Source organism: Larus michahellis, chromosome 8 (genome assembly GCF_964199755.1).
Source record: "Larus michahellis chromosome 8, bLarMic1.1, whole genome shotgun sequence".
NCBI lineage: Eukaryota > Metazoa > Chordata > Aves > Charadriiformes > Laridae > Larus > Larus michahellis.
The window spans coordinates 23,207,020-23,229,447 of record NC_133903.1 but is presented as its reverse complement, the minus strand read 5'-3'; the positions used below and the strand labels follow the sequence as shown (position 1 = coordinate 23,229,447).

The 22,428-nt window shown below is 41.6% G+C and overlaps 1 protein-coding gene across 6 annotated transcripts in view; it reads right to left on the bottom strand.

Annotated features, from left to right (window-relative positions):
- The window catches only part of RASAL2 (RAS protein activator like 2), a 186,776-nt gene that overhangs the window by 140,922 nt on the left and 23,426 nt on the right, over positions 1-22,428 (bottom strand). For 2 of the 6 annotated variants that reach the window (XM_074599515.1, XM_074599516.1), the window contains exon 1: positions 6,493-6,755. The exons of the other annotated variants lie outside the window; for them this stretch is intronic. In XM_074599515.1, the coding sequence (XP_074455616.1) occupies positions 6,493-6,541 (49 nt within the window). In that variant the 5' untranslated portion in view covers positions 6,542-6,755. Of the gene's footprint in view, positions 1-6,492; positions 6,756-22,428 lie in introns of those variants that run through there. 6 annotated transcript variants of the gene reach the window in all.

Below are 22,428 nucleotides of genomic sequence, written 5' to 3'. Positions count from 1 at the left end.
ACACGTTCAAATCCTAGAATGTACACCCAATTCAGCATGACTTAGTGAAAACTCAGGTACGCAGAGACCGAGTTTGCAAAGCTGTAATGGTCAGCTTGACAGAAGGAGGACGATTAAGACTGTCAAGTCCAGAGAGAATCAACTTGATATTTACTTGTGTATCCTGAAGCACAGAAGTACAAGCAAATCCCAACAAATCCAAAACACATTGCTCACACTAGACCACTGTTGTACCCTGCAGAGGCTTTGCTTACGAGGTGACCTCGTGGTAGCATTTTGTTGTTCTGAGCTGCTTAAAACTTTTCACTTTGGTGATTGTGGGTTTATAGTTTTGAGGCAGCACATCCGAGGAAACCTGTAGCAAAGATGGGAGGACACAGACAAATAACTCTTAAACTGACTTTGTTACTGAAATCAGTCTACAGTGGAATTTCAAGTCTACAAGAAGTTTTGCAGAAATAGCACAAGATTCATACAGACAAAATTGCACATCAATTCCTTATTCAGAATCTTTTTGTCACATTCACTGGAAAAAAAAGTTGGGTTTATTCCTGTCCTTCATTCTTCTACCCTACCGGCTTTTTTCAGTTACTTTTTCCAATGCTTTTCCCATGTAACAACTATCAAGCACAACCAATAGATGGATTAAATCACACAAGCTTTCCTATTGTATTCACTGTATTTTTCACAGCTGAATGGTCCGTATCCATTCCATTCCAGTCTATAGGGATTTTAAGAGATTGCATATCGCTGAAGTTAACAGGATGTAACTTGCACCCCACCTGCACCTCTGCTTTCAGTCCATTTTTGAAAGTCCTTCTTATAATCGTAACTCCAGGCTATCAAATGAATTACAGTTCGATAAATTTAACAATGCACAAAATATCTATTCCAACACTAATTTAAATCTCTTTTAAACACTTTTTAAAGTTGGCAATGAAAGGAATATTAAAATGAGAGCTTCAGCTTCGTTACCATTAAGATCTCTGAATTTTGTACTATACAGTTAAGTGAATTTCTGAATGAACCAGAATGTGGCAATTTCTGGGTAATCCCACTAAAGCCAGAGGTGGGGGGAAGAAATCACTGCTCTCACATTCTTTTTCTACTAGTAAATGCAATATAATTAAATGCAAGGATTCCTAGAAAAATAACTGAAGCCAATTGCCACAAACTACACTACTGGGAAAGTTAAGTAGAATGAAAAAAAACAATGCAGCAATACAAAAAAGATTAGTGACACACAACACAATTTCTCACTAAAGAAAAAGGAGGAATAGATGTATATTTAAAGCTCAGAAATTCAGAGCCAGGAGTAGGAGGGGAAAACATGACATAGGAGGAAGAAGAAGGGAAGAGAAGGAAGAAACATGTATTTATCATCTCAAGATCTTAACTTCAGCTATTCCAGAAGGAGTAAAGAAGCAGCAAAGAAATTCCACTGCAGCTTCTGCTGACACAGATAGGTCTAATGCTGCCATTACCTGGCCATACAAATTTGAAAATTGATGCAGAGCTCTTGAAATCTGACAGCTAGAAAGCTGTAATTTAGCAAGGGTAGTTATTTTTGAGCACTTACTCAGGAAAAAGCTGAATTTAGCTCAGAGGAGGACTAGCTGCTGCCTGTGATTGTCCCAGAAAGTAACCGGTGATGTCAAAAGATTCATACAGGGACTTTTAAAGCTTTAAAATCCAGACACAAGCAGGAAATTAATGTTTGGACTTTTTCTGACTAGCCTAATTATAACTTTCAGCCCCAAAGCAACTTTCAGTATTAACTGAACTCAAGGTTTAAGTTCACTCGTTCTTCTACCTAAACTATCATCTGTTATCTCCTCTCAGGCCCTACTAAGACTGGAAATCTCATTTTCAAAACTAATCCTCTCCCTTACTGTTATCTGTTAACAACCCTCAGGACTGCAAATTTAATCATGATAATAGCAGAAAATACTGACAGGTGAGCACGAATGCTTTAAGTGTTTACACCATCAGCAATAATTGGTGTTTATTTACATAGTGGTAGTAGTGGAGAGCTGGTTAGTGGAAGGCAAAATAGCTCCGTGTCACAGCTGATGCTACAACTACCCTCTGCGAATTTAGGTGCATAAGTACAGGGATTTTTAAAAAACTGATTATGTTCAGCCATTAAGACAAGTTACCACGGATAACGAAACATTTAGAAAACCTTTTATCATGTCAGAGAGGGACTGCAAATTTACTTTCACAAAGAAAAGTGACGTGGAACAACACAAGTAGCCTTGTTGCAGTCCCTTGGTTATTTGTAGTGAAGAGGAGATACGGATATATAAAGAACAGGGAAAAGTTTACTTTTAGTATAAGATATCTTCAGAGGCAATATTAAGTGATTTATTACTAATGAGAACTTTGCTTTTTAGAGGTTAAAATGTTTTCATTATTTCAAAACATTAAAACAAGATATATTAGGTTCCCAGTAAACAGAAACGGGAACTTATACGCACTATTTAAGATTTCGTACTTTATGCTGCTCAGTTTCCAATCCCTACTACAATTATCTGTCTGCAGAGGAAATAACACACAACATTCTCTGCTTAGCAAGAAGGTTTAGAAGAACAATGAATATACAAGGTAATGCCACATTATTTTTAAACAGATTTCTTTTTCTTTCTTTTTTTTTTTCCTTTAAGAACATTAAAAGCCTTTCTGAAGACAGGATTCCGATGGTTCCATGACAGAAGAATACAGCACTACTAAATCCAAACCAGACTTAAAATATTTGCAACACCCGTACTGCAAGATTTTCATTAAGCGAGATGCCTTTCTTAGTAAATATGTTCTATAGCATGCTCACTTGAACTGGCAGCATAAATGTCACTGCACTCAGGTGATTAAATTAATAGTGAAGATCCCTTAGCCACGGTGTTCTGATATGACAGCCTAGTGGCTACTACCTTTAAAATCTGCACTGTTTCATGTGTGGCCATTTACTGTAAAGGTCCCCAGCGTATCATCCTCATCGATCTGATATAAGAGATTCCTCATGCTAAAAAAAAAAAAAAAAAAAAAAAACAAACATCCTCTGAGGTACCGGAGATTCCTGTTAGACTACCATTATTTACCTGCCAAAAGAAAGTAACGTTAAGATGATGCAACCTTCAAGGCTCTTACTTTTCTGCTATTCTAGAACTTTGATGTGACACCTTTAACTTTCATTTAACAGGTTCTTGCATCCAACATCACCCTGCACAAGCTCCAGATGACACGGCAGCATCGCTTGTGGTGATGCAGCTGAAATAACGGGTGTCATTTCAAACACTAACTAAAAGATAAGGCAACATATTGTTATAAAATAAAGGGTATTACTTAGCTAAGTCCTTCCTTACAAGTTTTTGCTACTTTGCTGTTCTTTAAGTTTTCCATAGTTTGTCTTTTTATATTTTTACAACACAATGTTACAGAACTGCCAATTTCAGTCGCCTTAAGTGCTTCTTCAGCTAGGTCATGGCTTAAGCTAATTTCAGCTTATCTCAAATCCAAAAAGCGGTTTGAATTTTCTCCTGCAGCTGTGGACCACCAGACAGGCAAATTAAACAGCATTTTAAAAGTAACAGGGATCTCAGGAGAGGAGAGATAAATACAATAGCCTTTGTTAAGCTGGCAAAATGCCATTTGCCTACTTCGACCTTGACTTTTTATAACCTTTTTGTTTTAAATAAAGATCGAAATCATAGGATGTTCAGTTTCACCACCACCTCATGAAGTGTTCGCAAGTTCTCTACCATAATCAACCTTAAACATATTTATACAGAGGGGTCATTAAAAACCCCAACTGTTTCAAAGTAAGTGGAATCTAACTGCTGCTGAAATAGCCTCTGCCCACGTCTATTTTTATACAAAAGTCACCACTGAGAAGTCCCTTAGAAAGACTGATGTTTTTTCATTTAGTTCATTAATCCTGAAATATCCAAAAGCTGCTTCCAGTTGTTGGTAGCTAAGCGAATACATAAATTTCGAACATGCCAGCCCAAGATCACTTTCAGATATCCTATAAGTAAATCTCTCACTAGGAGCTAAAAATGAAAGAAAAGATTTTTTTTGAATGGCATGAGAAGAGTTAAATAAAGAAGAGTGGTAATCGGACACAGACCCTCATAATAAAGCCAAAACACTCATCAGCCTATTTTGCTACAGACTTTTCTTCTGCCAAAATTACATGTGATAGCGCAGAATAAGGTGTAGATCTATATTCTTGCTGCTCCCCATACTTTAAACACAGGAAAATAAGTACCGTAAGTGTTCTTTATGCTTCCTTATAATGTTTCCTTCCTGTGCCATTTCTTTTACCATCTAACCACTCATTGCAGTGTTCCTTTTATCCATGCACTAGTATGAAGATTTGGGCAGTAGGCTGGCATTACAGAACTGAGGTCTCAGCACCCAACCTCCCCAAACGAAGAAGCCAAACTGGTTTCAAGCACACACTTTTGGTGAGGCAGAATGAGTGCCCGTCCCCTCTGACCAAATACTTTTTCTATGGGTATGCCTCCTCTGGGGTCACCCTCCTACCAGCTGCATTTCATACCATTCTTCTAGCATCCTTAACTTCCTAACATCCTGCAGATATTTAAAGAAAAAAAAAGTGCATTTAACACCCATCCCCACAGTGTAAATGAGATTTAAGTCTATAAAAAGCCTGTTCAGAGATTTTGAAATCATGCTGAATGTTGTCAAGCCAGTGCTTATTCCATGTTTCCATATTTTCTATGTTTCCTTCATCAAAGAATTGTGCTTTCAAATATTGATGGGCCAAAACAACTCTGAAGAAATCTATGCAAGGCAAATCTCTGCTGTAGTCATTTAATATCTCCTAGACTTCTCTACAAAAGAAACCCCCTCCGTTAATTCTCAGACTGTCTTTTGTTCAAGCAAAGTTTCAACTAGAATGATTCCAATCTCCTTATCTCTGAAGCAAGGAAAGCTATTTACTTGTTTATTTTCACTCACTTTCTTTTTGTAAGGACTTTTTTTTAAAGTTAATTTACCTAAAGTCCCAAATTATTTACAGAGAGATCAGGGAGATCTCCTCCTCAGTTTCCTGTATTGGTCACGCCCGGTCTGTCACAACATAATCAAGGAGATTACTCAGTTTCAAGTGGTATCTCTGCTTTTCCTCGAGGCAGAAATTCATGGTTTCTGAGAAGTCCTGAGTGAGCCAAGAGAGACTAGTAAGTTTGGGCTTAAAGGGAACAGCATTTGCCAACAAGATCTCTTTCCAACCAAAGGCCAAAGCAATACTTTGTGCATCCAAACCATAACTTCTATGCAACAGACGCTGCTTAATCTGTGGCTGAACTGTCCCCTCCACAAATACAGGCTCAGTTGCAGCCTTGGGACAGATTAGCAGCAGCCAGTAACTCACACAAAAGTCCTATTTTCCAAGAACAACCTTTCATTAAAGTTTATATATTGACAAAATTGGCACTTGCACAAAACTTTCCACACCCAGCTCAAATTGTGCCCTCCTGTCCTTATCAAGCCCTGGAGCAGAGAGAAGCCGCTCTGCTTGGAGAGGGTTGTGTCAGTCTCCAATACCTCAACAAATCAGTCCTAATTAGCCCATGTTACTTGAAGAGCCTTCTGCCCTATTAAAGATTGATTCGCTCAGATACACCGCTGCAAAGATTGTTTCCTGCTGTGGCAGTTTACAATGTTTGCTTTGCAGAACAGCAGCACGAAGAAAGGACGCTTGCAACCAGAAAGACACAAGACTAATAAAATAAATTCCTGAAATTTGAGCCTGCCTCTTAAAAAACACTCACTGGTTGCGCATATAATCACACTCCATAATTATTCTAATTTGCACAATTAAGAGCCGAATAAGCACCATAAATTTAAAAGAAAAACCCCAGGCACAGGCTGGTGTTGCTACTGGAGTATTTTAAAATGTAAAATACGCCACAACACTGCTGATGACGATTCCCGTAACCACTGCGACACAAGCGCACCTTACTGAAATCCAGTTAGGTACTCGCCACCAAATCAAAAGAATAAGAGTAAAGCAATAAAATTGTTTCTCCTACAGCTTATTAGCATTGTTTTCTTCTCAATTCATCTTTTGGTAGTTACAACTGACGCAACAGTTTACATGCTCCCGAAATGCCTGCCTCCTGCAAGCTCCCCGCTCCCCCCCAAAACCTCCCAAATTAAAAGCCATCTTACTTCTACGGATTGCTGCTGTTATTTAGCCAAGCTAAGGCAGAAATTCCAGGGGCAGGCTAAGGAACAGACTTTAAAAGTGACTATGCCCTCATAACTAGCGCATTTCTCCTGATAACCATCTTTTCCATGGACAAAGGTTTTCGGGATTTCCACATAGCCTGGAAATGGAAGATGAAAATAACAGCAATACCCAACAGCTCTCTGCCCGCTACTGTGTTTCTCCTCCAAGGCGCCTAAACCAACACTTTCTGATCACTTATCTTTCCCATCAGGCAAGATGTTTCTCATACTCACCGCTGAATGTCTTTGTCTGCACTAGCACCTTCCTCATCAGGCTTGCCATACCGGAATTTTTACCCGTGTTGTCTAAACCTGCCCAGGACCAAACCAGGTGGAAGAGTTAAAAAAAAAAAACAAACGCCTGCATCTAGTCCCTGAGTCTCTGCCGACCCCTTGGCTTTTTCTACTGAGGCTGCACAGCGTCTGGATGAAGAAGGCTGAAAACACACACACACACATGTGTGCACGCACACGCACAGGAAGCTTGGAACCAAATCAGTATTAAACGTACCGACTTCCTTCTTCATGCTCCAGTATCTCTGCTGTAAACAAGCGCTGCATATTAGCTAAGCGAAGCCGAAAAGTCCAGCAGAGAAGGACAAAAGAAGGGAGTGGCTCCAGCAAGGAATAACTATTTTAAATACACAAACATCTTCCCATCAGATTAAAACTAGCTTTTAAATTAGGCAAATTCTGAAGCCATTGTTGTGACAGAATAACTCAAGACAAACAGGAGACGCTGCTTCCTCCTCTGGAGAGGTCTCCTGGATTTCCAGTACGAAGCGTCCTGCAAGCTTTCCAAGTGCCTGGACGAGAAGTGTTCACGTCGCTCCAGGGACAGAAGGCAAAGAAGGGGGAGGCAGACGCAGAAACAAGCCCCAGAAGAGGCACCATGAGATACAACTGCTGCACCTTGCAGTGTAGGTGCCATGAACAAGCAGGGGGATGCTTAGCTGTGTCTGGGTGAGACCACGTGGCTGGGGCTACCAGCCCTGCCCCACAAGCCAGCCACCAGCTCTCAGGAACAAGGTCAGCTTGGCAGCAGCACATGTGTGTGCAGGGATGAGGCAGGAGTCAACTGCATCCTCTCTGACAGTGTTTCATAAACAGCCTGCTTGTGTTTTGAGAGATCTCTGCCTCACCCCACACAGCTTCAGGCTCCTTTAGTCTTTCAACGGGTTTTCTCTACCATCTTGAGGCATTTAACTCACAGCAGCTCCACCTCTGAGGAAACTGGGTAACACACCACCAGCGTGCATCAGACACGCCGCCAAACCCTTTTGCACAGACCCAGAGGGCTCTAACATTTGCCCCACTGCTGGCAACAAACACTCTCTTGATGGATAAGAGAGCAGGCAGGTCAAGCTCTCCTGACCCAAAATGCTCCAGAGGAGGACGATGATGGCTTTGACCATTCCACTGGATCTCCAGCAGGCCCATGCGCTTGGCAGGCAGGATGAGCAAGGGCAAGCAAAGCCCACGAGAGACGTCAGCAGCCGCTTCTGCCTACTGCTGCCCTCACAGATGACCTGCTGCAGACTGCGACAAGACGGGTGGCTCTGGAGAGCATCCTACCTGATCTGGAGGGAGCAAGCCAGACAGAGACCACTGCCCATCCTCTCCTGTTACAACAGGCTGCAGCAGCAGCCCTTCAAAGCTGCAAGCCTGCTCCGATCAGGGAGGCCTGCTGCACCAAAGCATCCTTGGAAGAAGAGAAAAGGGAGGATGAACAGGGCAGCTTCGGTCCATTACCAAGGATCAACCAAATAATGACCATCCTCACCCTCGTCCGGGACACAGCCATAGCAGCCCTTCTGCTGGCAGCAGCCCAGCTGCTGGAAACTGCAAGTCTGGTGGACTTCTCCCCAGCCACCTACGTCAGGAAAGACTGAGACACATGTGGCTTCCCAGGACTAGAAACTTTTCCTGGTATCTGGAAGTATACCAAAGGTATAGTAGTTCTTCGTCTGGGATCTTCAGCAGCCAGTATCTTTATTGATACCGCTAATGAAATAGTGCCTGACCACCGTGTGGTTTCTCAAACCAAGTCGCACAGTAGCCAGCACAAAAGGCTGAGTGAAGAGAAGCTGGAAGCTTGGCAATACTTATCCCCAAGATGATAAGAAGTGCCTGTCTGAAAAAGCCGCCATCTTATGCCTTTTCAGACAGATGCGTTATTTATCTTTCTATCAAAGACCACTTATCTCATAAAAGAGCTTTATTACATGGAAGCTGAAACAGTGAAAGATCTGCTACTACTCAAAGGTCCTTTTTATTACCACGTTGCAACATTGGCTACTAAAAGATACCCCATTTTTTCTTACTCTCTTAATACGGCAACAGCAGATTCCACAGTTCAGCTCTTCCCCTCCTCTTTCCACCCTGTCTTTCAAGATAAACCAAATTCTCACAAAAGTAAAGTAAAAAATCACTGCTATTCCATAAGGCGTGTGAGATGAAGGGGTTGGAGTCAAAAAAGAGATAGAGCTGCTCTTAAAATCAGAGACTTCACATGAATCTTCCCAGGGTACATGGGACAAGTTTCACAACAACCCTCCACATAAGAGAGAGAAGTCCAATTACAGAGAAGCCGGGCAGCACAGGGCAAGCAGTGTGCAAAACCATCAGTCTTCTGCCAAAGGACAGCTGCTTCTTGTTCCACTGTCCAAGCTTAAAAAGCGACACTTGATTATGGAAGAACTGGGCACAGTTTCATTTCTGTTTCACCAGAAACAACAGGCTAGCACGTAAGAGTTTGACTGAGAGAGCAACTCTCCATGCTTGTGCCCCTTCACTTGACCAGCAGCAGCCGTCCCGTGTGCCGCAGCCAGCCCATGCCCTGCCAGAAGGCTTCATCCAGATGTTGGCTCACCTCTTAGTCTTCTCTCCTGACAGCTCCTGAGACACCAGACAGGGAATTGCTCAGGCAAGTTGTTATTCGACCAAACTCTTCCCCACTAATCTGTGGAGTTGGCCCCGTGATCAACCTCTAACATGATGATTAAAAAAAAAAACCAAAACCAAAAACCTGAAAGGGGCCTACAGGAGAGATGGGGAGGGACTCTTTATCAGGGAGTGGAGCGACACGACAAGGGGTAACAGTTTTAAACTGAAAGAGGGGAGATTTAGATTAGATATCAGGAAGACGAGACACTGGCACAGGTTCCCCAGAGAAGTTGTGGATGCCCCTTCCACGGAAACGTTCAAGCTCAGGCCGGACGGGGCTTTGAGCAGCCTGGTTTAGTGGGAGGTGTCCCTGCCCAGGGCAGGGGGTTGGAAGTGGGTGATCTTTAAGGTCCCTTCTAACCCAAACCATTCTATGATTCTATAACACATGAGCCCACATCAATTCGACTTAGGCATGCCCAGCCACACAGACATATACCACGTCACAGGGCTGTGCCTGGATACATATGCCCACATACATGAGCACATCCAGGGACAGTGCAGGACTGTCCCCAATTTCTTGGGTAACCCTTGTGAGGTCAGGAAGCTCACCTTGTGACCAGCACCAAAACCATGCAATTCCCTTTTGGGAAACTGATCTTTACACAAGATAAAGGGAGGTTCACATAGTCCAATATGCCAGCTAACTGCCTTAATACAAGTGTTTATGTGCACATCTACCAAAAGACATCCAGAATTTCATTGTTCAAGTGTAATGAAATCGCTGCTACAGTACAAAACACAAATCATTTCTTTAATATGCTTCAGCCGAAGAAGGCTTCACATTAACGCCCTCGTCCCTGCCAAGTACTGAAACAATTACTGCATGAATATTAACAGGGGTTCCTCGGCAGGATGATGCGATTATCACAGGGAATCTCAGGAGACATGGCAAGATTCTGCACGATGCCTCAAATTTGTGTTAGTTTAAAGAGCGATTACTTCAGGCAGCAGAGGCTCCTCAGCCTGGCTATGGAGGAGGTTCCACGTAATAAAAATAACAAGCCCCAGGATGAGACTGCTCGGGAGAGAGGGAAAGAAAACATTGCTGCTTCCACCAACTGCACTCTGAGGAGTCACAGCCCTTCATGTTTTCAGAAAGGCACAAACACGATAGCAGCTCTCCTGCTTCTCACATCCCGTAAGGAGAAGAAAAATTGTCTTGAATGTCGTATCTATTTAAGGTCATATAAAAAAAGAGGGGTCTGGTCAGTTCACCCCCTGAAGAGGTTTTCTGGGATAAACACCACCGTAACATACAGAGACAGGAACGAGGAGAACAAAGAGCAGCACGCAGGTTTCAGACCAGCAAAACCGTGCTCAAACGCTTCTGCTCCCTTTCATTTCAGCCCCACTTCTCCAGTTATTAGGAGCTTTCACCTGTTACGCACTAAACTTAATGGTATGTTTTTTACTTCTGTGGTGAAAAGCCTATTACAGCTCCTCACCTGCTTCCAGAAACGCAAGGAGTCATGCAGTTTCCCGAGCTGAGCCTGCCCGGGTTTATGGCTCTCTTGGCAGCTACAACTTTCGAATCTTCAAAGGTTTAATGCTTTAGTCTAAAGCTTCAAAAGCAGCACCTTAAAACTGGGCATCCCCCCTTTGTTTGCATGTGGATTACGGAAAGCTTGTTCCTAGCAAAAATATACGATCAATCATATTTTTAATATTACATCTAAAACCAGCACACAGATATTTTTTTTTCCCTTCAATTACAAATATACTCAAAACCAGGAAAGTTATAACTTTGGGTAGCTGAGATCCTATTTGGGATCTCATACATTTATGACACACAGTTCTGTATCAAGACATAGAAAGGGGTTGTGATTTCAGGTCACATTTGTACTAAGGATCCACTAGCACCTCCAATTTTACAAGCTTTACCAAAGAGGAAGGACATCCTCTCCCCACCCTTGAATACCCCTCCTTCCACAGACTCTTAAAAAAAAAAAAAAAAAAGAAAAAAAGAAAAAAGTTGACATCCAGCACAGTGACCTGATGTTTTCCATGCATTTGCCCTGCAATAAGCACACAAATGGCTTCTGCTGGGCGTTTTCCCTGTTAACCTTCCTGACCAAAAACATTAATGCTCAGAAGAAAACGGAACCTAATGTAGTAGGTAATGATACTATATATAAGCAATGAGTCAAATCACTTTGTTTCTCAGGCGTTCAACTTCACAAGTGGTTTCAGAAGTTCAAAAACACAGTCCCTGTGCTGACCCTAGAACAGCTGATCATTTCTCATTTTCACATGTTTTCTAAAAGTGAAATGTACTCTTAAAATCAGAATTATTACAGAACTCTGTGAAACAGATGCAGATAAGGCAATTCTTCACAACAGTTTTTATGAAAAAAACCTCATCACCAGTGAGCAGCTAAAAAAACACTACTACAACTAGCATAAGTAAAGAGAAAGGAGGTACAGAAAAAAGCACGCAGGACAGGGAGTATCCAGGAGAACTCCAGCAGAAGGACAGGAAAAGTCCAAAGCGTTCAACCGCCCTTGAAAGCAGAGTCTCAAGGCTGGCAAAGTGACAGAAAGCCAGTGGGAGATGCTTCCCGCTATGCAAAGGACAGTGGGAGGGTGCTTTTGAAACAGAAAAATACACGCTTTTTAAAAAGAGAGATTAAATACCTAACAGTCAAGTCAATGGAGGAAATCAATGATGCATTAATAGTTTTGATCATTCTCAAAGTATTTACACAGTCTTGCACTCACAGACTTTCTTAAAAAAAAAAAACACACAAAAAAACAACAAAAGAAAAGAAAAAACAGATGAGAAACCTGCTGGATTATTAAAAAAAATATCACCCCTGCAAATTGTGTCCAATCTGGAAAAAGTAATCTAATCTAAAAATTCAACTTTTTAAACCTCTTCAGTACCGTGTCTCTCTGCACATTAACTAGGAATTAAGATAGCCAAAGAGTACTAAGACTACATGGGAGATCACTATAAATTTGTCTACAGAGATGGTCCTTATTTGGGACCAGAAGTATATTTATTTTCTACATCTAAATGCCAATAGCGGCTCTGTTTCTCTGGTTTGCTTCAGCAAAATTTGAAACACGGGAAATTACCAGTAACTGCAGGCATTATTAAGTGACAACAATAATGCTTTACAAGACATCCCTAGCAAGAGGGTGGGGGGAGAACCATATACACTTCCAGAAACAGGCTGATAAAATGACATATTGTCTTCCTGAATCTAAGATGTCAAAAACAAATGTCTCTAATAACTCGTTTGGAGAAAAAAAACCCACTGTTAATAAGTTGCAAACATGGAGTCACCCTTTTCAGCATGCAGCATGAATTCTCTAAAATAGAGCCCTTTATTTTATCTACATTTTGCTGTCTGCAAACTCAAACATCCCACCACCAGCTCGGCAAGTTCTCAGTGCGGGGCTGGGGTCCATCCTCCCCTCGATAATTAAGTTCCCCACGGCTGTGGGGGTCTGAAGAGGGGAATCTCACGTCTGCTCTCAGAGAAGCAGTTGTTGGGATCTGCAGGGCAATCTCAGCAGCTACAGGTGGGTGCAAAACAAGTCAGTCTACTGCTGCATGCAATTGCCTGTTCTGGCTACACGCAAATCCTGCAAGGATAAGGCAAAAAATTCCACCCAAAATATGAGCTTCACTGTGATAAGCATTTCTCACCTCTAGCACAACATCCTTGATGAACAAAACAGCTTTACCGGAGTTTATCCAGTATTTTAAGGTGCACTAAATGAAAAGTCTATAAAGAAGAGTGAGGTTTTAAATTCTGTCAACAAAAGGTTTTGATAAAGAAGAATCTGCAGATTGTTCTCTACTCTCCCACTGCCCTCCCTCCCCTGAGAGACAGATAATTTTCTGCATAAATGTGCAAGGAAGGACGTGCTGAAGATTGCTTTTGAGCTGCAATTTGAGCCAGACAAAAAATAAAAAAAAAAGAAAAGAAAAAAAAGACAAGAAGTTAAATTCAGAAGACAGGAAATCTGAAACGAAAGATGAAAAAGAACTGCACAAATTATGCCATTGCCAGTAAAGGGGGAAAGGCTTTGTGGCTGACACACAGCCGTGTGTGCCAGCCTGGCAAATCTCAGCGGCAAGGAGCTTTCAGCGGCATAATTGCCTCCGTTAACTGTTGAGCGAATAACCCAGAATCCAGACAAACAGGAAATTTGTTGGAAACTCAACGAGAAACTGCCAGCGGTTCTTTCTGCAGGTTGAAGTGCTTTTAAGTGAAATGAACAACGAAGAGATTGCAGTTTCCTAATCAAACCACTTATTTAAAAGAAGCAAGGGAGGAAAGTAGGGAAGGGGGAAACCTAGGAGACTGAGTATGGGAAGCTAAAAAAATATCAGGTATCTACAACAGATTAAACAAGGGGAAAACAGAATAAACGTGCACTTTGATTATTGTCTTTACATACTCTCCTCGTCCTCATGCAGTATTTACAGTTCTGAACCCAGTGAAAACAGATGTACATAAGCTGGAAATCATAGAATCACAGAATGGTTTGGGTTGGAAGGGACCTTAAAGATCATCCAGTTCCAAGCCCCTGCCCTGGGCAGGGACACCTCCCACCAGACCAGGCTGCTCCAAGCCCCATCCAGCCTGGCCTTGAACACCTCCAGGGATGAGGCAGCCACAGCTTCTCGGGGCAACCTGAGTCAGTGTCTCACCACCCTCAGACTGAAAAATTTCTTCCTGAAAGAAATGGACATGGCATCTCTCTAGAAAAACAATTTTGGGGTGCATATAGGAGACAGAAGTATATTTCTATAACCTTATGTTCACGACCAGGAGGAAATACTGTCTGCACCTGCAGAACATCCGTCACACTTCTGATTGCTGTTACCACAGGAGTGTTCCCAGTTCTTGCCACTGGCTCTGCTGGGAAGTGAGATTAACGATTTTGCTGTCAGCACCAGTGCAAAGGAACACATGTCAGACCTCGCCTCACCCTGCGCCCCTTGTTTCAGAGGAGGATCTCCTGCCTAAGGATGCTAAAAAGACAAAAGAACAAGTGCCTCCTTACATACATTACTTATTGGTGCTCCACATAAAGAGTATAGACTCACTAGTATGCTAACAAATTACCTATTTTATTGTAGATATTAGCAAGTTAAAATAACAAAATAATGCTATTGCTGTATTAGTAAACTACCTTATCTTTATAAATAACAAAACATGCAGTTTTGAAAGGAGCTGACAGTAATTGGAGCTTTGTCTACTCTGCAAGGTACAAGGGACTCAAAGGTCTCCAGCTCCCTCATCCTCAAGTCACCTCCCAGACATCACACTTAGTCATCTGCAGCTTTCTTGATAGCTCCTGAAGTCTGGAATAGGCTTACTGCAGGCGTCAATATCTTAAGAGGAGGATGCAGATACCCATTTTTAACATAAAGGTTTTCTTTACCAAGAAGATCAGCCAACCAAACCAACCATTTTTAAAAGACCTTTCTCAACACATGACAATTTGTCTCCCTCTCACCTGTTTAAAATAATTCTCATGGCTCTTAAAGTATTAAAATACTCCCTTAAGTCTTAAGCTTAAGTTCTAAAAATGCAAGAGGTACAAGCCTCCCAAGCTCCCACACTTGTCACCTTTCCAGGCAACTGCATCCTTGAGACAGCTTGTGGCCACCGAACAGCTTGCCTCCTCCAAAAGGAGAGTCCTACACTCCATGCAGACTCAATGCTTACTCCTTGGTACTGGAACATCCCTCTGTCCTCCATCCCCAAACCTACAATAAAAGGGACTAGTGAGCTCCAGAACCAGTATAAGAGGGGAAAAAAATATTCCAGTGGCAGCAAGCTGTGATAGTGGTTTAAGCGTATTATGAAACTGCACCAGCACTCAATAACCAGAACCGTGCTCAGGATGTGGTCCACAAAAGGGACTCTGGACTTGCAGGAGAGGACGGTGTGGAGCCATGCTCCACCTGCAGTGATCCTCCCATCAGGAATTTATCAGCGTAAGAGAGGCCGGGTCACTTGGGTCCTCCTGCAGGACAACAGAAGAAACTGGATGGTCTCTGCCTTTCTCCTCCCGGGATCTCCCTCTTCCTCCACCGCAGACCAGACACTTTTAAATTGCTGCGAATAGATATGGGATCGTATACTTTTGCAGTTGGCAGACAGCTGCCAGAAACCCGCTCTTAATCCCTAAACTTGAGCACATTTATAAGGAAAACAGAAGAGTTCAGAACCACAGGAGAAGCTTGTAATTTGCTCTGCGAAATAACACTAAAAGCCCATGGCACGTGCAAAGGAATGTATTCTTCCCCTCACAAAACCTCAAATAAGCATTTCAGTCCCATGTTATCATGGGAATCAAAAGTGCCATTTTTGAAAAGTCATGGATTTATACATCGGCTGTGTGAAAGTCCGAATGCGTAGTTTAATGAAACAATTGTTTTTCCATTAGTGGAATGGAAAGGCAGTTGTTTTCAATTGTTTTGCACAACTCTTCCTCATCGGCTTGCCCAAAGAGATCTTTACATGAGCATACGCACACGTCTGCCACAGGGCAGGCACTTGTATTTTAGACTAGGTGAGAAAAAAAAGGCTACAAGATACTGTAGCCCAAAAAAGCAAATCACATCTTCACGCGAGATTCTAGCTGTGTTACTAAAGGAAAATTAGTGAGTTTTCCCCTTCTATGTGCTTGTAGTCCTGGGCCTTTGCTTGAACTACAATTAGTGGCTATCTAGCAAGAAGAAAACCCACCAAACTTCCTCTCTTTCCTCCTCTTCAAAAGTTTGTCTGGAGAGGATGAAAGCATGAAGCAGGGGTAATATTTATGAAAAAGATGCTCATTTTACTGAAGGAATTAGGAATATCTTTATGAGCAACAGTTACCTTTTCTATCGAAGCACAGCTGACTTAACCACTCATTGCTTTCTTCTGAGTGTAAATGAGTCAGTCAGCTGAAAAACTTCAGGGTGTAGCCGAGTGTTATGCTGAAGTTGCCCAAGTTTTTCTGAGAGGGAATAAGTCAGACATCTGACAGGCTGTTGGATCACAACCAGTGGAAGCAATATGCAGCCAAAAATTTACTTACTGAGAGAGAAGCCTTCCCCACAAGTGTAAAACAGCTCTGGAATACCATTTTCATGAAAGGCAAAAGGCACTTTGGACCACCAAATCATCGTTTCAAATGTTAATTCACCACTGACATGTCAAAAACCAGCTAGAATAATTTGTGCAAAATGGTTTTCTGTAAAATTATTGTTTTAAGGGAGCAGGGCTAGGGTGAGCAAAACCCACAAATATTCTTATGCATTTATTCTCCCAAATGAAGTACAAACTTGGAAGTTGAGTGAGGGGACTGTAGAGATTGTCCCCTTGGCACAGAGAGAGGAGAAGGCTTGGCCTCTTAGTGGCAGCTGCTGAAAACCTTTCTAATTCTCCCATGGACTGAAAAAGAGCACAGGTAAAAGACATTCTAAAGAACACCACTATCAAAAGGATTTGAATTTTGATATAAAAATCAGCAAGACGGCACACTGCTCCACGTGGGGCAGGGGTAAGGAATGGAAGCACTCAGACAGAAAAGACAGGATGAGATATAGCATGAACTATACAAGAAGGAAATGAGAGAGGAGAAAGAATAAAGCCAGACTGGTTGTTTTGAGGGTTGGGAGAAGAGATGAAATATAGGGAGTGGAATAAATGAAGATATATAACTGTTTCTTTCCTATAAAACCATACGGGACAAGATCATACAGGTATTTTTCAGGTCAGTTAATAAGCACATATTCTCAGGCTAGTAAATGCCACGTATATTTTTCCAAGGACTTGAGGAAAAACTTGTATTGAAATTAAAAATAAAGGGGAACGCTCACTTAATCTGCTATGCAATCTGAATCCCCACTTATAAATGGCAGGGACTGGAGACAATGAGAAATTGCTAGATTAGAGAGTCCTCTGCAATGCAGTTAGCAACAGCTGAGGGGTAAAGTTGGAAAAACACCAACAGACTTAAGAATGCCAAATTAAGTTTGCTTGCACAGTTGCTGCTAATAAAAACCACAAAGCCTTTCTCTTGGTCTCCACACCTCCTCATTCATACTGCTCTGTACCGCCTCATTCATACTGCTCCATAATACTGAACCAGAACTAAAATCATAGAAAAAGCCTCAGAAAAAAATCCTGTCCCTAACATCCTCAGTATTCCCTGCAGTTGAGTGAACGGAGCGGCTGCAAAGCCGGGTACAGCTTCACACATGATCCTTCACCCAGGATTTTCAGTGAAGCCCGGTCCCGATGCAGGCAGGAGTTAACTTGTTACTCCAAGTGCCAAAGACAGCAAAGGCAGCCATCGCAGCAGAAGTGGTACTTCAGCTTCCAGCAAAACATGTAATTTCAAGCCCAGGAAGTCACGACACAAAATCAGACATGAAAAGATCTTCCTACTATCTCACGGATAAATGGAACTTGCTAAAATTTATTAAGAGGTCTGTTGGGAGCTACAAAATGGTTTCTTCTTTTTCTAGAGCTGTAAACTCTTCGCCAAGCATGAAGGGTTGTCCTCCGATTCACAGAGAGCAAACGTAAAGTGATAATGTGCACTGAGCTACAGAAGCTACTCTGTCAGAGCTCGGTAATTACATGAGCGAACTGATCTATTAACAGTGAGTCTAAATACAGCCCCCCAAGGGGCTACAACTCAATCAATGGTATTTGGAAAGGAAACGTTGCTATTGCAAGGGAAGAGTAGCCATGTGGTTATCAACAATGAGAAATTACCTACTTATGGAATAATAAATCATGCTATTTAAAAAAAAATAATTTAGACTACAAAGAACTTCATTTCACACAGGTCATGTTCAGAAGTACATCAGTTAACTCTAATTTGCCTTTGAACAGCAGATTAGCGACAAATATTCTCAGCTTGCATCTAAACGGAAGGGTTTCCTAACTGCATTAGCAAAGTAAAAATCACAGCGCTGCACTTCTTAAGAGTTTTGTTGTTGTGAAAATGATTCTGATTTCAGAAGGCAGCTTTTCCCCTGGTGAGGAAGATGTGTCCGTGAATTACTCAAGACCTTCGACAGTTAACCCTACCAGCCAATCCTCCTCCTCATGGGGAGAATTACTACTGGAGCACAATGCATTTTGTAGAGCAAACTAATCCCAAGAGCCCCCCAGTAAAATTCTGTTGTAGCCTAAAGAGTCATCCTTCAAAGAAACACATGTTCCTGACTGTTCTCTTGTGTAAATGACACTGTAAAACAGTTATTTACCTTCTCGGGTCAAGCTTACTGAAATTAGCCACATAAAACATCTGCATGTTTTCTACAACTTCAGATTAATTCAATTTTATATTGATCCTATGCTTACAGATCATGATTCTGGAGACAGAAAATATGTGGGGAAATATTTAATTTTTCTAAAGAATATCACAATTTCTTCTTTTTACGAGTAGCCAGTACGTAGATATCATCAAATCCGTGCATGGCTATCAGCCCTGTTTAACCACTCTGATCATACTGATCTTCCACAAATAGCAGTCCTACTTGCACCCTGGACATGTTACGGATTGCTCTGCTTTTCTATCAGCGGTCAGAAAAAAAGGAAACGTTTCTCTGTTACTCACCTCTCCCCATTACAACAGGGGGAAAGGAAAAAAGCACCTACCAGGAGCTGCTGTATCTATAATACATGCAACACAACACACAGGAAAAGCCCCTTCCGAAGCAGAAGGATTATTTGCATGTAGCAGAGACCAACAAGTCAAAGAGCAAACATGAGGAAGGCTATACAGTCAGAGATGTGACACTGCATTCCTTTGAAATACTATCACTTTATTACCCCTCTCTTCAAGGAATTTGGCAAAGCTGCAGCACTTGTGAAGATGAACAAAAGGAAAAAAGGATAAAGAAATGAAGGTGTGGCAAACTACAGTCAAAAACAAGATTACTCACAAAGAAACTCTCATAAATAAACATGCGCTGTTGCCTGCTTTTTATTTTGCATGTCACATACCTCTCTGCTTATATTTGTGCATATGTTTGTTTTTTCATTATTAAAAAAAAAAAAAAGCTGCGCACAGCTCGGACTGTGTCTATGGAAGTGTGATACTGTATGAGCAGCAAACAGCCACAGGCCAACAGTCAGCAACTTTCAACACAGCTGGCATTAGGAATTCCACAGACTATGGTCCTTTTGTTACCAGAGCTGAAGGACATCAAATATTTATCTCATTTGACTAGCACATGTCGCTGTAGCGCACTTATATTTTATGCAATCTAAGCTTTCAGTCTGAAATACAGAGGAAGCTTTCAAAATTCATGTTTTTATATTTCCAAAGGAGATTGAAAGATCAAACATTAGTCCACTGTAGTAAACAATCTGAAATGATTGCTTTGACAAGATGTTAACTCTCTAAAATTTTTATAATTAGGTTCATAACGAAGCAGGATACTGGAATTATAAATTGTTTGGGTTTGGTTTTTTTGTTTGTTTGTTTGTTTGTTTTTTTTTCAATCAACCATTTTTATCAGATTTGCTCCAAAAGAAAACACAGTGAAGACAGATCCCACACAAAGACATATTTAAAAGATCAGATACGAAAGGTATAACAACAGGGAAGCCTTTTTATTTCTCACACTGAGCAATGATGATTGTAAATAAAACCAAAAGTTTAAAAAAATAAAAATGTTGCTATACGCTGTCAAGCATTACTTTGTGCAAACTGACATCAGTAAGAAAGCTGCTGAAAAGCCAAACCTGGGGCTCTGCTCACATACCCTAACACACCATGGAAGTAGGTGCTTGCAAAGGAAAAAGCTAGTGCCTCACTCTGTATTTTCAGGGGGAAGAACCACCCTACAATCACTTCCTTCCAAACACACTCGTTCTCAACTAGGGTTTTAGGTAAATAAAGTTATAAACACAAAGACCACTCCTTACATTATTGAGGATGACCATCTCCATGTGTAGCTATTTGGCACAAGGAAGACACAATCATAAATTATGCTTTTATGATACATGATTTTCCTTTTACCTTTAGTTACGCTGTACCACCACCATCCAGGGTTCTTTGGGAGACATACTCTGAGATCCAAGGGACTGTCTTTCAGTCCATAAGGCATTTTTCCTGCATAACACAAATCCTCAAGCTTTCAGCTTCATCCTTATGCCAAGTCCAGCTATTTTGTCCAGTACACAGCATCTCTCCAAGATGAGCTTAACGTAATACACTTACACCAGATACACTTTATACCCCGTACATGAGTAAAAGTCACAACGTGGGACATAGGCACACATGAGCATCTAGTCTACAAACCTTTCAGGACTACTGCCACTTAAAAAATGATAGTAAGAACAGCTTTATTCAGCAAGGAAAATTAAATCAGACATACAGAAAGCTTTCTTGTCTTGTTTTGTATTTAGGCACTAAACCTAGACCGGGTTTAACGTGCAAGACTGAATCCTGCACGCATTGCATTCATAAAGCACGTAAGGAAAATCCTGGCTTGAAAACTAAAAATCAAATTCAAGATGGGTGTAAGCATGAGTGTAAAACAATGAGGACGAGGAAGAGAAAGGGATACGAACATTTCTCTGAGGCTAAATATCGAGGCAACTGTCCAGGGAGTTTCTGCTTCGGTGAAATCCCTCCTCGGTGCAGAGGAACACTTCAAAGCTAAGCTACCACTCACTGAAATTCTTCAATTAAATTGGAGCAGATACTTCGAAACCAGCCTCAAATTACAGAAATTGGCCCTCAAGGCTCCTTGTAGAATTACTTTATTTAGATAATCAGCAAAAGAGTAAGACTGGAGGAAAAAGTGACAAGAGCAGCACAAATATCCTATTTCAAAAAACAAACAAACAAACAACAAAAACCAAACAACACAAAACACCACACTTCAGCCTTCAGAAGTCATCCTTCAGCCTGCCACAAAACAATAGGACTCTGTTCTCTTTGTAACTCCTGACATGTTTTATTTCAACCACCACACCCAGTTCTGGGAAGGGCACTACGATAGCCGCTGATTTGTTTGCAAGATGGTGCAAGGTGAAGTCAAAGTTAATGAAACCATATCCTGCTTAATTTATTAATTTTTTTTATTATTTATTTCACACTAGTACACACGGAGACAAAATTCACTCATACTCATTGTGCTAAAAGGAAAAGGGTAAAGGGGTAAAAAGTTATGCTATACTAGCCCCTGATTAAAAACCAAAATAACACTGAAAAAGAGTGTGGCAGAGCTCATGAATAACGACGAGCAGCTGCAGGCGAAAGAGCTGGAGCAGAGTCCCCTGGGATCCGCGTACTCTCCGAGTTAACAGGGCACAGGCTACAGCAGCCCAGGGAAACACCGCAGCAGGGCTTTCACCATGCCGCCTCATTGCTGCATCTCAGCCTTAATTGGCACAAGCTTCAAAGCACGGAAGAAGTCTTGCCTCTACACATTCAATCCCAACCTTTGCAAAAAAACTACAACTGGTGTGTTCCCTACTGAAGAAGCGTTCTAAGTCAAAAATCACATTTTCTTTACGTAGATCTGATGGTTGTTAGCTATAATACTCTCAGCTTATTTTCACCGATGACCTAGATATGATAGACACATTATACTGATGCAAATCCAGACTAAATCAAAATAAACCAGTGTATGCACTGGGGTCTGTGTGTGTGTAATATATCTTTTAATACATCACAAGGTACATCAGATCCTTTGCCTAGGCTGAGGACCTGAAGAGGATAAGCAGATACTTTTTAAAAAGTCCGTTGAGTGTTATGATCCCCAAACTGGCCACTGGGCTAGAACAATAAAAGGATTTCAGCCAAATGAGCACTACTTCCTCCAGCCTGTCTTTTAAAAATTAAACGCCATAAAGATAACAACAGTCATGCTCAGAGCTAATTATAGCAGATACGTTATAGTGGCTAAAAACGCTAAAGAGAGGTGGTGGGAAAGGAAGGAAGGTAGCTCAGAGGAAAAAAAGAAAACAGGGAATGGCAAACCTGTCACATGTCTGTCACACTTGGCCTTCATGCAACGCTCGGGGGGACACAGAAGGTAGGAAGCGCGTACAGCGAAAGTCCCAAACCCTGACATATAGTTTAAGACAGACTGAAGCCCCATAAACTTGCAAGAAACCAACAGAAGTCTGAGTAACATGCAAATTAAGTGGGAAAAAATGAGGAAAGCTTCTTAGCCTGCTTTTTATCCCAAGTGAGAGTGCAAGGGGAGAACTCCCCTGCTCCCACACTTGC